At 51.8% G+C, this 16,440-nt stretch overlaps 1 protein-coding gene across 2 annotated transcripts in view; it reads left to right on the forward strand.

The window, feature by feature from the left end:
• The first annotated feature begins 3,474 nt into the window (after positions 1 to 3,474).
• The window catches only part of LOC123749878 (serine/threonine-protein phosphatase 6 regulatory ankyrin repeat subunit C-like), a 290,264-nt gene continuing 277,298 nt past the window's right edge, over positions 3,475 to 16,440 (forward strand). The window contains exons 1-2 of one of the 2 annotated variants that reach the window (XM_069302551.1): positions 3,475 to 4,867; positions 4,965 to 5,701. In XM_069302551.1, the coding sequence (XP_069158652.1) occupies positions 4,678 to 4,867; positions 4,965 to 5,701 (927 nt within the window). In that variant the 5' untranslated portion in view covers positions 3,475 to 4,677. The remainder of the gene's footprint in view (positions 4,868 to 4,964; positions 5,702 to 16,440) is intronic. The other variant, XM_069302545.1, reaches the window with a different exon arrangement.

The raw sequence follows: 16,440 nt of genomic DNA on the forward strand, positions 1-16,440 counted from the left end.
TCGCCACGCTGTATAATCCGCACTGCGAACACTGTATAATCCACACTACGAACACTGTATAATCCGCACTACGAACACTGCACTTGTTTTCGATCCCGATGCTTCAGTGGTCCAGACTTGCCTCTTAGCCGTCTCTCGTTGTGGGAATCTGGAAAGAAAGAAATAAACCCCACATGTGCCCCACAATGGCCTAGTCCCTTTAATTAACTAACACCTCTGCCCTGGTCTCACCTGACCCTTCTTTCCTCCGTCTAGTAACCCCCCTTCTCACCACAACCCGACGTCTACCATTTCCCGAACATTCCCTCACCAACTAAACCAGAACCACACTTTCTTCATCTCGCACAGTGTTCCAAAACCTGTTTGCGCTGCCACCAAATATGTTGTCTACCAATTCCCTAACATTCTCTCACCAACCAAACCAGGAACACTATGAAGGGACACATGGAATGTATTTAAAGGCCGTCGGGTTTTGTCATTTAATTACAAAGAATAGACTCTGACAAATAATACTATATTAATTAACATACTCTATTAGGTCAATACACTTCCAATACCCATAGACCACTTGACCTCCGCGATCACCACCCACACTCGTAACTTCCGCCTAAGTCCCTAATACGGAATGATTACTACAACGCTCCACACCCGGTTAGTCTTTCATTCAATACTCACATACTGCAGACTTAACTTGGTCACTAAGATCACATCAGGTTCTCGCATAGCTGTCTGCTACACTTCGCTGCTGCCACAAACGGGGATCCAAAGGACTTGCTAGTTCCACTTCCACAATCAGACTGCCTCCAGTCGGCCATGGCCTCAAACATTTCACCACGCCTCTCAAGGAAGGTATAATCCGATTAACCTTATCCCTAGAGCGGTAATCTTGTTCCTAGAAGCCTGACGAAGAATAATTCCTCTTTCCAGGAATTATTAATTTGGCTAAACAGCTTCGGTCTTAATCCATTGACCTTTCTTAGATATGTGATCCATTGTCTGTCTACTTACATGTACTTTCAATCATCATTCGTTAAGTGTTGTAGTAATGATCCTCTAGCTAATAATTCCTACTAACTTGTGGATTACAACAACTACAGTACCCATATGATGCCCCGCCTGGACTACAGTAGCCATGTGATGCCCTGCCTGGACTTCAGTAGCCATGTGATGCCCCGCCTGGACTTCAGTAGCCATGTGATGCCCCGCCTGGACTATAGTAGCCATGTGATGCCCTGCCTGGACTCCAGTAGCCATGTGATGCCCCGCCTGGACTACAGCAGCCATGTGATGCCCTGCCTGGACTACAGTAGCCATATGATGCCCCGCCTGGACTACAGTAGCCAAATGATGCCCCGCCTGGACTACAGCAGCCATGTGATGCCCCGCCTGGACTATAGCAGCCATATGATGCCCCGCCTGGACTACAGTAGCCTTATGATGCCCCGCCTGGACTGCAGTAGCCATATGATGCCCCGCCTGGACTACAGTAGCCATATGATGCCCCGCCTGGACTACAGTAGCCATATGATGCCCCGCCTGGACTACAGTAGCCATATGATGCCCCGCCTGGACAACAGTAGCCATATGATGCCCCGCCTGGACTACAGTAGCCATATGATGCCCCGCCTAGACTACAGCAGCCATATGATGCCCCGCCTGGACTTCAGTAGCCATGTGATGCCCCGCCTGGACTAAAGTAGCCATGTGATGCCCCGCCTGGACTTCAGTAGCCATGTGATGCCCCGCCTGGACTACAGCAGCCATGTGATGCCCTGCCTGGACTTCAGTAGCCATGTGATGCCCCGCCTGGACTAAAGTAACCATATGATGCCCCGCCTGGACTACAGTAGCCATATGATGCCCCGCCTGGACTACAGCAGCCATGTGATGCCCTGCCTGGACTACAGCAGCCATATGATGCCCCGCCTGGACTACAGTAGCCATGTGATGCCCCGCCTGGACTACAGTAGCCATGTGATGCCCCGCCTGGACTACAGGCGCCATGTGATGCCCTGCCTGGACTACAGTAGTCATGTGATGCCCTGCCTGGACTACAGTAGCCATGTGATGCCCTGCCTGGACTACAGCCGCCAAATGATGCCCTGCCTGGACTACAGTAGCTATGTGATGCCCCGCCTGGACTACAGTAGCCATGTGATGCCCTGCCTGGACTACAGCAGCCATGTGATGCCCCGCCTGGACTACAGTAGCCATGTGATGCCGTGCCTGGACTACAGCAGCCATGTGATGCCCCGCCTGGACTTCAGTCGCCAAATGATGCCCCGCCTGGACTACAGCAGCCATGTGATGCCCCGCCTGGACTACAGTTGCCATATGATGCCCCGCCTGGACTTCAGTAGCCATGTGATGCCCCGCCTGGACTAAAGTAGCCATGTGATGCCCCGCCTGGACTTCAGTAGCCATGTCATGCCCCGCCTGGACTACAGTAGCCATGTGATGCCCTGCCTGGACTACAGTAGCCATGTGATACCCCACTTGGACTACAGAAGCCATGTGATGCCCCGCCTGGACAACAGTAGCCATGTGATGCCCTGCCTGGACTACAGTAGCCATGTGATGCCCTGCCTGGACTACAGTAGCCATGTGATGCCCCGCCTGGACTACAGTAGCCATGTGATGCTCCGCCTGGACTACAGTAGCCATGTGATGCCCCGCCTGGACTACAGTAGCCATGTGATGCCCCGCCTGGACTACAGTAACCATGTGATGCTCCGCCTGGACTACAGTAGCCATGTGATGCCCCGCCTGGACTACAGTAGCCATGTGATGCCCTGCCTGGACTACAGTAGCCATGTGATGCCCCCCCTGGACTACAGTAGCCATGTGATGCCCTGCCTGGACTACAGTAGCCATGTGATGCCCCGCCTGGACTACAGTAGCCATGTGATGCCCCGCCTGGACTACAGTAGCTATGTGATGCCCTGCCTGGACTTCAGTAGCCATGTCATGCCCCGCCTGGACTACAGTAGCCATGTGATGCCCTGCCTGGACTACAGTAGCCATGTGATGCCCCGCCTGGACTACAGTAGCTATGTGATGCCCTGCCTGGGCTTCAGTAGCCATGTGATGCCCCGCCTGGACTACAGTAGCCATGTGATGCTCCGCCTGGACTACAGTAGCCATGTGATGCCCTGCCTGGACTACAGTAGCCATGTGATGCCCCGCCTGGACTACAGTAGCCATGTGATGCCCTGCCTGGACTACAGTAGCCATGTGATGCCCTACCTGGACTTCAGTAGCCATGTGATGCCCCGCCTGGACTACAGTAGCCATGTGATGCCCCGCCTGGACTACAGTAGCCATGTGATGCCCCACTTGGACTACAGTAGCCATGTGATGCCCCGCCTGGACTACAGAAGCCATGTGATGTCCTGCCTGGACTTCAGTAGCCATGTGATGCCCCGCCTGGACTACAGTAGCCATGTGATGCCCCGCCTGGACTACAGTAGCCATGTGATGCCCCGCCTGGACTACAGTAGCCATGTGATGCCCCACTTGGACTACAGTAGCCATGTGATGCCCTGCCTGGACTACAGTAGCCATGAGATGCCCCGACTGGAGTACAGTAGCCACGAAATGCCCCGACTGGAGTACAGTAGCCATGAGATGCCCCGACTGGAGTACAGTAGCCACGAGATGCCCCGCCTGGACTACAGTAGCCATGTGATGCTCCCGCCTGGACTACAGTAGCCATGTGATGGCCCGCCATGACTACAGTAGCCATGAGATGCCCTGCCTGGACTACAGTAGCCATGAGATGCCCCGATTGGAGTACAGTAGCCACGAGATGCCCCGCCTTGAGTACAGTAGCCATGAGATGGCCCGCCATGACTACAGTAGCCATGGCATGCCCCAATTGGACTACAGTAGGCATGTGATGCCCCGGCTGGACTACAGTAGCTAAGCATGAAGGCGTCACAAACATGGGCGACTGTCATCCCAGAACAAAGTCAACTGTCATGTATGGAAACACTGAGAGCTTCAACACCAACAACTGTGTACAGAGAACATTAAGGCTGGACTCACTGACACTCATATTACTGAACAAATATAAACTGATAACGCTGACCACTTCACAAGAGGCAGCAGTTTTATGATTACTTTGGAGGTGATTGTTCGTTGTTTTGTGTAATAATACACGAAACTACCTGTCCACCGAGGCCGTTAAGCTCAAAATGGTCTTCAGGAAGTCTATTAGGATCCATAACAAGCCCCCGGCTTCCTGTCCTAGCCCTGACCCTAAATTGTTGACTGAGGTCATATATATCGGGGAAACTTTGACTGTTGCTGACTGGTCTGATGCATAAAGTGGCCACTTGGTTGGTGGTCTTTGTTTAAGGTGGTCGTCGACTGGACGAGCATTTAATGTAACTGTAAACTGGCTGTCAAGATGATTACTGGCTGTACTGCTTTATTTCTTTATAGTTTGCAGTAATGGGCTCTAGTCATAAAGTTTGTCGTTAGGTTGTTAATGGTAATGTGTTTAATTGGTTAACATCATTATCTCCTGCACCGTTACCAGTGACCACTGTCATCCTGCAGGCCCTGGTGGCGGGAGTCGTTAGTGGTGACCAGGTGCTGGTGTTGGCCGCCCTCGCCCTGGGTGCTGACACCTCCGTCACGGTGGCGGAGACTCTTACCCAAGAGTCACACTGCATGTTGACCGAGGCGGCTGGGAGGGGTCACACTCACCTGGTGCCTCACCTGTTGGCGGCGGGACTCTCCGTGGAGGGTTCAGGGGAGTCCTACTACACACCTTTACACTGCGCGGCTTGCAACGGTCATGACCAGGTGGTGAGGCAGCTGCTCAGCGCCCAGGCTCACCTGCAGGCCAGGGGTCTTGATGGTGAGAACCACAACACATGCTGCAGTATGTTGTATTATGAAGAGTTAAGCATGTTTGTGTATGTTGTGTGTAAGCCTCAACATTACCGGTGTTACAGGTGTGACCGCACTACATGCGGCAGCGCAGAATGGTCATAAGTCGTGTGTGGTGACGCTACTTGGTGCCGGCGCTGACCCTGACTCTCGGGACGACGATGGTCGGTCACCACTGCACGATGCTGCCTTACGTAACCACACAGGTGTTGTGCAGGTGTTGCTGACAGCTGCCGGGTGTGACCGTCACGCTGTAGACAAGCACGGGGAGACAGCACTACACGAGGCAGCGATGGGCGGAGGTCTGGAGGCAACACAGTGCTTGGTGGCGGCCGGCCTCGACCCTCGCGCCAGGAACATGGAGGGACACACACCTCTGGACGTGGCGAGGCTGGCAGGTCGTGACCGTGTGGAGTGGTGGCTGAGGAAGCTGCCTCGCCCCCACCCTGCTGCTGGGACACCCACGCTGCCTCGCCCCCACCCTGCTGCTGGGACACCCACGCTGCCTCGCCCCCACCCTGCTGCTAGGACACCCATGCTGCCTCACCCCCACCCTGCTGCTGGGACACCCACGCTGCCTCGCCCCCACCCTGCTGCTGGGACACCCACGCTGCCTCTCCCCCACCCTGCTGCTGGGACACCCACGCTGCCTCTCCCCCACCCTGCTGCTGGGACACCCACGCTGCCTCGCCCCCACCCTGCTGCTGGGACACCCACGCTGCCTCGCCCCCACCCTGCTGCTGGGACACCCACGCTGCCTCGCCCCCACCCTGCTGCTGGGACACCCACGCTGCACTTAGTGGTAAGTACTCTTGCGGAAGAATCAACACCCAACACCAGCACACTCTTGCCGCCACTGTTCTTAACTCTGGCCGCCACTGTTCTTAACTCTGGCCGCCACTGTTCTTAACTCTGGCCGCCACTGTTCTTAACTCTGGCGGCCACTGTTCTTAACTCTGGCGGCAACTGTTCTTAACTCTGGCAGCCACTGTTCTTAACTCTGGTGGCAACTGTTCTTAACTCTGGCCGCCACTGTTCTTAACTCTGGCACCCACTGTTCTTAACTCTGGCACCCACTGTTCTTAACTCTGGCCGCCACTGTTCTTAACTCTGGCCGCCACTGTTCTTAACTCTGGCACCCACTGTTCTTAACTCTGGCGGCAACTGTTCTTAACTCTGGCCGCCACTGTTCTTAACTCTGGCGGCAACTGTTCTTAACTCTGGCAGCCACTGTTCTTAACTCTGGTGGCAACTGTTCTTTCCTCTAGCGGCCACTGTTCTTAACTCTGGCAGCCACTGTTCTTAACTCTGGCAGCCACTGTTCTTAACTCTGGCGGCAACTGTTCTTAACTCTGGCGGCAACTGTTCTTAACTCTGGCAGCCACTGTTCTTAACTGGGGCGGCCACTGATCTTAACTCTGGTGGCAACTGTTCTTAACTCAGGCAACAACTGTTCTTAACTCTGTCAGCCACTGTTCTTAACTCTGGCGGTAACTGTTCTTAACTCTGGCGGACCCTGTTCTTAAATCGGTCAGCCACTGTTCTTAACTCTGGCCGCCACTGTTTTTAACTCTGGCAGTAACTGTTCTTAACTCTGACCGCCACTGTTCTTAACTCTGGCCACCACTGTTCTTAACTCTGGCCGCCACTGTTCTTAACTCTGGCCGCCACTGTTCTTAACTCTGGCCGCACTGTTCTTAACTCTGGCCGCCACTGTTCTTAACTCTGGCCGCCACTGTTTTTACCTCTGGCCGCCATTGTTCATAACTCTGGCCGCCACTGTTCTTAACTCTGGCGGCAACTGTTCTTAACTCTGGCCGCCACTGTTCTTAACTCTGGCGGCAAATGGTCTTAACTCTGGCCGCCACTGTTCTTAACTCTGGCGGCAACAGATCTTAACTCTGGCGGCAACTGTTCTTAACTCTGGCCGCCACTGTTCTTAACTCTGGCGGCAACTGTTCTTAACTCTGGCCGCCACTGTTCTTAACTCTGGCGGCAACTGTTCTTAACTCTGGCCGCAACTGTTCTTAACTCTGGCGGCAACTGTTCTTAACTCTGGCCGCCACTGTTCTTAACTCTGGCGGCAACTGTTCTTAACTCTGGCAGTCTCTGTTCTTCACTCTGGCGGAATCTGTTCTTAACTCTGGCCGCCACTGTTCTTAACTCTGGCGGCAACTGTTCTTAACTCTGGTGGCAACTGTTCTTAACTTTAGCAGCATCTGTTCTTAACTCTGGCAGCCACTGTTCTTAACTCTGGCGGTAACTGTTCTTAGCTCTGGCAGCCACTGTGTTTAACTTGGGCGGCCACTGATCTTAACTATGGCTGCTACTGTTCTTAACTCTGGCAGACACTGTTCTTAATTCAGGCAGCCACTGTTCTTTACTCTGGCGACCACTGTTCCTAACTCTGGCAGCCACTGTTCTTAACTCTGGCAGCCACTGTTCTTAACTCTGGCGGCCACTGTTCTTAACTCTGGCAGCCACTGTTCCTAACTTTGGCGGCCACTGTTCTTAACTCTGGCGGCCACTGTTCTCAACTCTGGCGGCTAATGTTCTTAATTATTGGAGCCACTGTTCTTAACCCTGGCGGCCACTGTTCTTAACCCTGGCGGCCACTGTTCTTTCCTCTAGCGGCCACTGTTCTTAACTCTGGCAGCCACTGTTCTTAACTCTGGCCGCCACTGTTCTTAACTCTGGCCGCCACTGTTCTTAACTCTGGCCGCACTGTTCTTAACTCTGGCCGCCACTGTTCTTAACTCTGGCCGCCACTGTTTTTAACTCTGGCCGCCATTGTTCATAACTCTGGCCGCCACTGTTCTTAACTCTGGCGGCAACTGTTCTTAACTCTGGCCGCCACTGTTCTTAACTCTGGCGGCAAATGGTCTTAACTCTGGCCGCCACTGTTCTTAACTCTGGCGGCAACAGATCTTAACTCTGGCGGCAACTGTTCTTAACTCTGGCCGCCACTGTTCTTAACTCTGGCGGCCACTGTTCTTAACTCTGGCCGCCACTGTTCTTAACTCTGGCGGCAACTGTTCTTAACTCTGGCCGCCACTGTTCTTAACTCTGGCGGCAACTGTTCTTAACTCTGGCCGCCACTGTTCTTAACTCTGGCGGCAACTGTTCTTAACTCTGGCAGTCTCTGTTCTTCACTCTGGCGGAATCTGTTCTTAACTCTGGCCGCCACTGTTCTTAACTCTGGCGGCAACTGTTCTTAACTCTGGTGGCAACTGTTCTTAACTTTAGCAGCAACTGTTCTTAACTCTGGCAGCCACTGTTCTTAACTCTGGCGGTAACTGTTCTTAGCTCTGGCAGCCACTGTGTTTAACTTGGGCGGCCACTGATCTTAACTATGGCTGCTACTGTTCTTAACTCTGGCAGACACTGTTCTTAATTCAGGCAGCCACTGTTCTTTACTCTGGCGACCACTGTTCCTAACTCTGGCAGCCACTGTTCTTAACTCTGGCAGCCACTGTTCTTAACTCTGGCGGCCACTGTTCTTAACTCTGGCAGCCACTGTTCCTAACTTTGGCGGCCACTGTTCTTAACTCTGGCGGCCACTGTTCTCAAGTCTGGCGGCTAATGTTCTTAATTATTGGAGCCACTGTTCTTAACCCTGGCGGCCACTGTTCTTAACTCTGGCGGCCACTGTTCTTAACTCTGGCGGCCACTGTTCTTAACTCTGGCGGCTAATGTTCTTAACTATTGGAGCCACTGTTCTTAACTCTGGCGGCCACTATTCTTAGCTCTGGCGGCCACTGTTCTTAACTCTGGTACCCACTGTTCATAACTCTGGCGGCCACTGTTCTTAACTCTGGCGGCTAATGTTCTTAACTATTGGAGCCACTGTTCTTAACCCTGGCGGCCACTGTTCTTAACTCTGGCGGCCACTGTTCTTAACTCTGGCGGCCACTGTTCTTAACTCTGGCGGCTAATGTTCTTAACTATTGGAGCCACTGTTCTTAACTCTGGCGGCCACTATTCTTAACTCTGGCGGCCACTGTTCTTAACTCTGGTACCCACTGTTCATAACTCTGGCGGCCACTGTTCTTAACTCTGGCGGCTAATGTTCTTAACTATTGGAGCCACTGTTCTTAACTCTGGCGGCCACTGTTCTCAACTCTGGCGGCCACTGTTCTTAACTCTGGCGGCACCAGTTCTTAACTCTAATGGCAACAGTTCTTAACTCTGGCAGTCACTGTTCTTAACTCTGGCGGCCACTGTTCTTAACTCTGGCAGCAACTGTTCTTAACTCTGGCCGCCACTGTTCTTAACTCTGGCGGCAACTGTTCTTAACTCTGGCAGCCACTGTTCTTAACTCTGGTGGCAACTGTTCTTAACTATGGCCGCCACTGTTCTTAACTCTGGCACCCACTGTTCTTAACTCTGGCACCCACTGTTCTTAACTCTGGCCGCCACTGTTCTTAACTCTGGCCGCCACTGTTCTTAACTCTGGCACCCACTGTTCTTAACTCTGGCGGCAACTGTTCTTAACTCTGGCCGCCACTGTTCTTAACTCTGGCGGCAACTGTTCTTAACTCTGGCAGCCACTGTTCTTAACTCTGGTGGCAATTGTTCTTTCCTCTAGCGGCCACTGTTCTTAACTCTGGCAGCCACTGTTCTTAACTCTGGCAGCCACTGTTCTTAACTCTGGCGGCAACTGTTCTTAACTCTGGCGGCAACTGTTCTTAACTCTGGCAGCCACTGTTCTTAACTGGGGCGGCCACTGATCTTAACTCTGGTGGCAACTGTTCTTAACTCAGGCAACAACTGTTCTTAACTCTGCCAGCCACTGTTCTTAACTCTGGCGGTAACTGTTCTTAACTCTGGCGGACCCTGTTCTTAAATCGGTCAGCCACTGTTCTTAACTCTGGCCGCCACTGTTTTTAACTCTGGCAGTAACTGTTCTTAACTCTGACCGCCACTGTTCTTAACTCTGGCCACCACTGTTCTTAACTCTGGCCGCCACTGTTCTTAACTCTGGCCGCCACTGTTCTTAACTCTGGCCGCCACTGTTCTTAACTCTGGCCGCCACTGTTCTTAACTCTGGCCGCCACTGTTCTTAACTCTGGCCAACACTGTTCTTAACTCTGGCCGCCACTGTTCTTAACTCTGGCCGCCACTGTTCTTAACTCTGGCCGCCACTGTTCTTAACTCTGGCCGCCACTGTTCTTAACTCTGGCCGCCACTGTTTTTAACTCTGGCCGCCATTGTTCATAACTCTGGCCGCCACTGTTCTTAACTCTGGCGGCAATTGTTCTTAACTCTGGCCGCCACTGTTCTTAACTCTGGCGGCAAATGATCTTAACTCTGGCCGCCACTGTTCTTAACTCTGGCGGCAACAGATCTTAACTCTGGCGGCAACTGTTCTTAACTCTGGCCGCCACTGTTCTTAACTCTGGCGGCAACTGTTCTTAACTCTGGCCGCCACTGTTCTTAACTCTGGCGGCAACTGTTCTTAACTCTGGCCGCCACTGTTCTTAACTCTGGCGGCAACTGTTCTTAACTCTGGCCGCCACTGTTCTTAACTCTGGCGGCAACTGTTCTTAACTCTGGCAGTCATTGTTCTTCACTCTGGCGGAATCTGTTCTTAACTCTGGCCGCCACTGTTCTTAACTCTGGCGGCAACTGTTCTTAACACTGGTGGCAACTGTTCTTAACTTTAGCAGCAACTGTTCTTAACTCTGGCAGCCACTGTTCTTAACTCTGGCGGTAACTGTTCTTAGCTCTGGCAGCCACTGTGTTTAACTTGGGCGGCCACTGATCTTAACTCTGGCTGCTACTGTTCTTAACTCTGGCAGACACTGTTCTTAACTCTGGCGGCCACTGTTCTTAACTCTGGCGGCAACTGTTCTTAACTCCGGCAGCCACTGTTCTTTCCTCTGGCGGCCACTGTTCTTAACTCTGGCAGCCACTGTTCTTAACTCTGGCGGCAACTGTTCTTAACTCTGGTGGCAACTGTTCTTAACTCAGGCAGCAACTGTTCTTAACTCTGGCAGCCACTGGTCTTAACTCTGGTGGTAACTGTTCTTAGCTCTGGCAGCCACTGTTCTTAACTCTGGGGCCACAGTTCTTAACTCTGGAGGCCACTGTTTTTAACTCTGGCAGTAACTGTTCTTAACTCTGGCGGCCACTGTTCTTAACTCTGGCGGCCACTGTTCTTAACTCTGGCAGCCACTGTTCCTAACTCTGGCGGCCACTGTTCTTAACTCTGGCGGCCACTGTTCTTAACTCTGGCGGCTAATGTTCTTAACTATTGGAGCCACTGTTCTTAACTCTGGCGGCCACTATTCATAACTCTGGCGGCCACTGTTCTTAACTCTGGTACCCACTGTTCATAACTCTGGCGGCCACTGTTCTTAACTCTGGCGGCTAATGTTCTTAACTATTGGAGCCACTGTTCTTAACCCTGGCGGCCACTGTTCTTAACTCTGGCGGCCACTGTTCTTAACTCTGGAGGCCACTGTTCTTAACTCTGGCGGCTAATGTTCTTAACTATTGGAGCCACTGTTCTTAACTCTGGCGGCCACTATTCTTAACTCTGGCCGCCACTGTTCTTAACTCTGGTACCCACTGTTCATAACTCTGGCGGCCACTGTTCTTAACTCTGGCGGCTAATGTTCTTAACTATTGGAGCCACTGTTCTTAACTCTGGCGGCCACTGTTCTTAACTCTGGCGGCCACTGTTCTTAACTCTGGCGGCACCAGTTCTTAACTCTAACGGCAACTGTTCTTAACTCTGGCAGTCACTGTTTTTAACTCTGGCCGCCACTGTTCTTAACTCTGGCCGCCACTGTTCTTAACTCTGGCCGACACTGTTCTTAACTCTAGCCGCCACTGTTCTTAACTCTGGCCACCACTGTTCTTAACTCTGGCCACCACTGTTCTTAACTCTGGCCACCACTGTTCTTAACTCTGGCCACCACTGTTCTTAACTCTGAACGCCACTGTTCTTAACTCTGGCTGCCACTGTTCTTAACTCTGGCCGCCACTGTTCTTCACTCTGGCCGACAATGTTCTTAACTCTGGCCGCCACTGTTCTTAACTCTGGCCACCACTGTTCTTAACTCTGGCCACCACTGTTCTTATCTCTGGCCGCCACTGTTCTTAACTCTGGCCACCACTGTTCTTAACTCTGGCCAACACTGTTCTTAACTCTGGCCACCACTGTTCTTAACTCTTACCGACACTGTTCTTAACTCTGGCCGCCACTGTTCTTAACTCTGGCCACCACTGTTCTTAACTCTGGCCGCCAATGTTCTTAACTCTGGCCGCCACTGTTCTTATTAATTAACTCTGGCCACCACTGTTCTTAACTCTGGCCACCACTGTTCTTAACTCTGGCCGACACTGTTCTTAACTCTGGCCGCCACTGTTCTTAACTCTGGCCGCCACTGTTCTTAACTCTGGCAACCACTGTTCTTAACTCTGGCCGACACTGTTCTTAACTCTGGCCGCCACTCTTCTTAACTCTGGCCACCACTGTTCTTAACTCTGGCCGCCAATGTTCTTAACTCTGGCCGCCACTGTTCTTAACTCTGGCCACCACTGTTCTTAACTCTGGCCACCACTGTTCTTAACTCTGGCCACCACTGTTCTTAACTCTGGCCGCCACTGTTCTTAACTCTGGCCGCCACTGTTCTTAACTCTGGCCACCACTGTTCTTAACTCTGGCCGCCACTGTTCTTAACTCTGGCCACCACTGTTCTTAACTCTGGCCACCACTGTTCTTAACTCTGGCCACCACTGTTCTTAACTCTGGCGGCCACTGTTCTTAACTCTGGCGGCAACTGTTCTTAACTCCGGCAGCCACTGTTCTTTCCTCTGGCGGCCACTGTTCTTAACTCTGGCAGTCACTGTTCTTAACTCTGGCGGCAACTGTTCTTAACTCTGGTGGCAACTGTTCTTAACTCAGGCAGCAACTGTTCTTAACTCTGGCAGCCACTGTTCTTAACTCTGGTGGTAACTGTTTTTAGCTCTGGCAGCCACTGTTCTTAACTCTGGGGCCACAGTTCTTAACTCTGGCGGCCACTGTTTTTAACTCTGGCACTAACTGTTCTTAACTCTGGCGGCCACTGTTCTTAACTCTGGCGGCAACTGTTCTTAACTCTGGCAGCCACTGTTCTTAATTCAGGCAGCCACTGTTCTTTACTCTGGCGACCACTGTTCCTAACTCTGGCAGCCACTGTTCTTAACTCTGGCAGCCACTGTTCTTAACTCTGGCGGCCACTGTTCTTAACTCTGGCAGCCACTGTTCCTAACTTTGGCGGCCACTGTTCTTAACTCTGGCGGCCACTGTTCTTAACTCTGGCGGCTAATGTTCTTAACTATTGGAGCCACTGTTCTTAACCCTGGCGGCCACTGTTCTTAACTCTGGCGGCCACTGTTCTTAACTCTGGCGGCCACTGTTCTTAACTCTGGCGGCTAATGTTCTTAACTATTGGAGCCACTGTTCTTAACTCTGGCGGCCACTATTCTTAGCTCTGGCGGCCACTGTTCTTAACTCTGGTACCCACTGTTCATAACTCTGGCGGCCACTGTTCTTAACTCTGGCGGCTAATGTTCTTAACTATTGGAGCCACTGTTCTTAACCCTGGCGGCCACTGTTCTTAACTCTGGCGGCCACTGTTCTTAACTCTGGCGGCCACTGTTCTTAACTCTGGCAGCCACTGTTCCTAACTTTGGCGGCCACTGTTCTTAACTCTGGCGGCCACTGTTCTTAACTCTGGCGGCTAATGTTCTTAACTATTGGAGCCACTGTTCTTAACCCTGGCGGCCACTGTTCTTAACTCTGGCGGCCACTGTTCTTAACTCTGGCGGCCACTGTTCTTAACTCTGGCGGCTAATGTTCTTAACTATTGGAGCCACTGTTCTTAACTCTGGCGGCCACTATTCTTAGCTCTGGCGGCCACTGTTCTTAACTCTGGTACCCACTGTTCATAACTCTGGCGGCCACTGTTCTTAACTCTGGCGGCTAATGTTCTTAACTATTGGAGCCACTGTTCTTAACCCTGGCGGCCACTGTTCTTAACTCTGGCGGCCACTGTTCTTAACTCTGGCGGCCACTGTTCTTAACTCTGGAGGCTAATGTTCCTAACTATTGGAGCCACTGTTCTTAACTCTGGCGGCCACTATTCTTAACTCTGGCGGCCACTGTTCTTAACTCTGGTACCCACTGTAATAACTCTGGCGGCCACTGTTCTTAACTCTGGCGGCTAATGTTCTTAACTATTGGAGCCACTGTTCTTAACTCTGGCGGCCACTGTTCTCAACTCTGGCGGCCACTGTTCTTAACTCTGGCGGCACCAGTTCTTAACTCTAATGGCAACAGTTCTTAACTCTGGCGGCCACTGTTCTTAACTCTGGTACCCACTGTAATAACTCTGGCGGCCACTGTTCTTAACTCTGGCGGCTAATGTTCTTAACTATTGGAGCCACTGTTCTTAACTCTGGCGGCCACTATTCTTAACTCTGGCGGCCACTGTTCTTAACTCTGGTACCCACTGTAATAACTCTGGCGGCCACTGTTCTTAACTCTGGCGGCTAATGTTCTTAACTATTGGAGCCACTGTTCTTAACCCTGGCGGCCACTGTTCTCAACTCTGGCGGCCACTGTTCTTTACTCTGGCAGCAACTGTTCTTAACTCTGGCCGCCACTGTTCTTAACTCCGGCGGCAACTGTTCTTAACTCTGGCAGCCACTGTTCTTAACTCTGGTGGCAACTGTTCTTAACTCTGGCCGCCACTGTTCTTAACTCTGGCACCCACTGTTCTTAACTCTGGCACCCACTGTTCTTAACTCTGGCCGCCACTGTTCTTAACTCTGGCCGCCACTGTTCTTAACTCTGGCACCCACTGTTCTTAACTCTGGCGGCAACTGTTCTTAACTCTGGCCGCCACTGTTCTTATCTCTGGCGGCAACTGTTCTTAACTCTGACAGCCACTGTTCTTAACTCTGGTGGCAATTGTTCTTTCCTCTAGCGGCCACTGTTCTTAACTCTGGGAGCCACTGTTCTTAACTCTGGCAGCCACTGTTCTTAACTCTGGCGGCAACTGTTCTTAACTCTGGCGGCAACTGTTCTTAACTCTGGCAGCCACTGTTCTTAACTGGGGCGGCCACTGATCTTAACTCTGGTGGCAACTGTTCTTAACTCAGGCAACAACTGTTCTTAACTCTGTCAGCCACTGTTCTTAACTCTGGCGGTAACTGTTCTTAACTCTGGCGGACCCTGTTCTTAAATCGGTCAGCCACTGTTCTTAACTCTGGCCGCCACTGTTCTTAACTCTGGCCGACACTGTTCTTAACTCTAGCCGCCACTGTTCTTAACTCTGGCCACCACTGTTCTTAACTCTGGCCACCACTGTTCTTAACTCTGGCCACCATTGTTCTTAACTCTGGCCACCACTGTTCTTAACTCTGAACGCCACTGTTCTTAACTCTGGCTGCCACTGTTCTTAACTCTGGCCGCCACTGTTCTTCACTCTGGCCGACAATGTTCTTAACTCTGGCCGCCACTGTTCTTAACTCTGGCCACCACTGTTCTTAACTCTGGCCACCACTGTTCTTATCTCTGGCCGCCACTGTTCTTAACTCTGGCCACCACTGTTCTTAACTCTGGCCAACACTGTTCTTAACTCTGGCCACCACTGTTCTTAACTCTTACCGACACTGTTCTTAACTCTGGCCGCCACTGTTCTTAACTCTGGCCACCACTGTTCTTAACTCTGGCCGCCAATGTTCTTAACTCTGGCCGCCACTGTTCTTATTAATTAACTCTGGCCACCACTGTTCTTAACTCTGGCCACCACTGTTCTTAACTCTGGCCGACACTGTTCTTAACTCTGGCCGCCACTGTTCTTAACTCTGGCCGCCACTGTTCTTAACTCTGGCAACCACTGTTCTTAACTCTGGCCGACACTGTTCTTAACTCTGGCCGCCACTCTTCTTAACTCTGGCCACCACTGTTCTTAACTCTGGCCGCCAATGTTCTTAACTCTGGCCGCCACTGTTCTTAACTCTGGCCACCACTGTTCTTAACTCTGGCCACCACTGTTCTTAACTCTGGCCACTACTGTTCTTAACTCTGGCCGCCACTGTTCTTAACTCTGGCCGCCACTGTTCTTAACTCTGGCCACCACTGTTCTTAACTCTGGCCGCCACTGTTCTTAACTCTGGCCACCACTGTTCTTAACTCTGGCCACCACTGTTCTTAACTCTGGCCACCACTGTTCTTAACTCTGGCGGTCACTGTTCTTAACTTTGGCGGCAACTGTTCTTAACTCCGGCAGCCACTGTTCTTTCCTCTGGCGGCCACTGTTCTTAACTCTGGCAGTCACTGTTCTTAACTCTGGCGGCAACTGTTCTTAACTCTGGTGGCAACTGTTCTTAACTCAGGCAGCAACTGTTCTTAACTCTGGCAGCCACTGTTCTTAACTCTGGTGGTAACTGTTTTTAGCTCTGGCAGCCACTGTTCTTAACTCTGGGGCCACAGTTCTTAACTCTGGCGGCCACTGTTTTTAACTCTGGCACTAACTGTTCTTA

The sequence above is a fragment of the Procambarus clarkii genome, chromosome 5 (genome assembly GCF_040958095.1).
Source record: "Procambarus clarkii isolate CNS0578487 chromosome 5, FALCON_Pclarkii_2.0, whole genome shotgun sequence".
Lineage (NCBI taxonomy): Eukaryota > Metazoa > Arthropoda > Malacostraca > Decapoda > Cambaridae > Procambarus > Procambarus clarkii.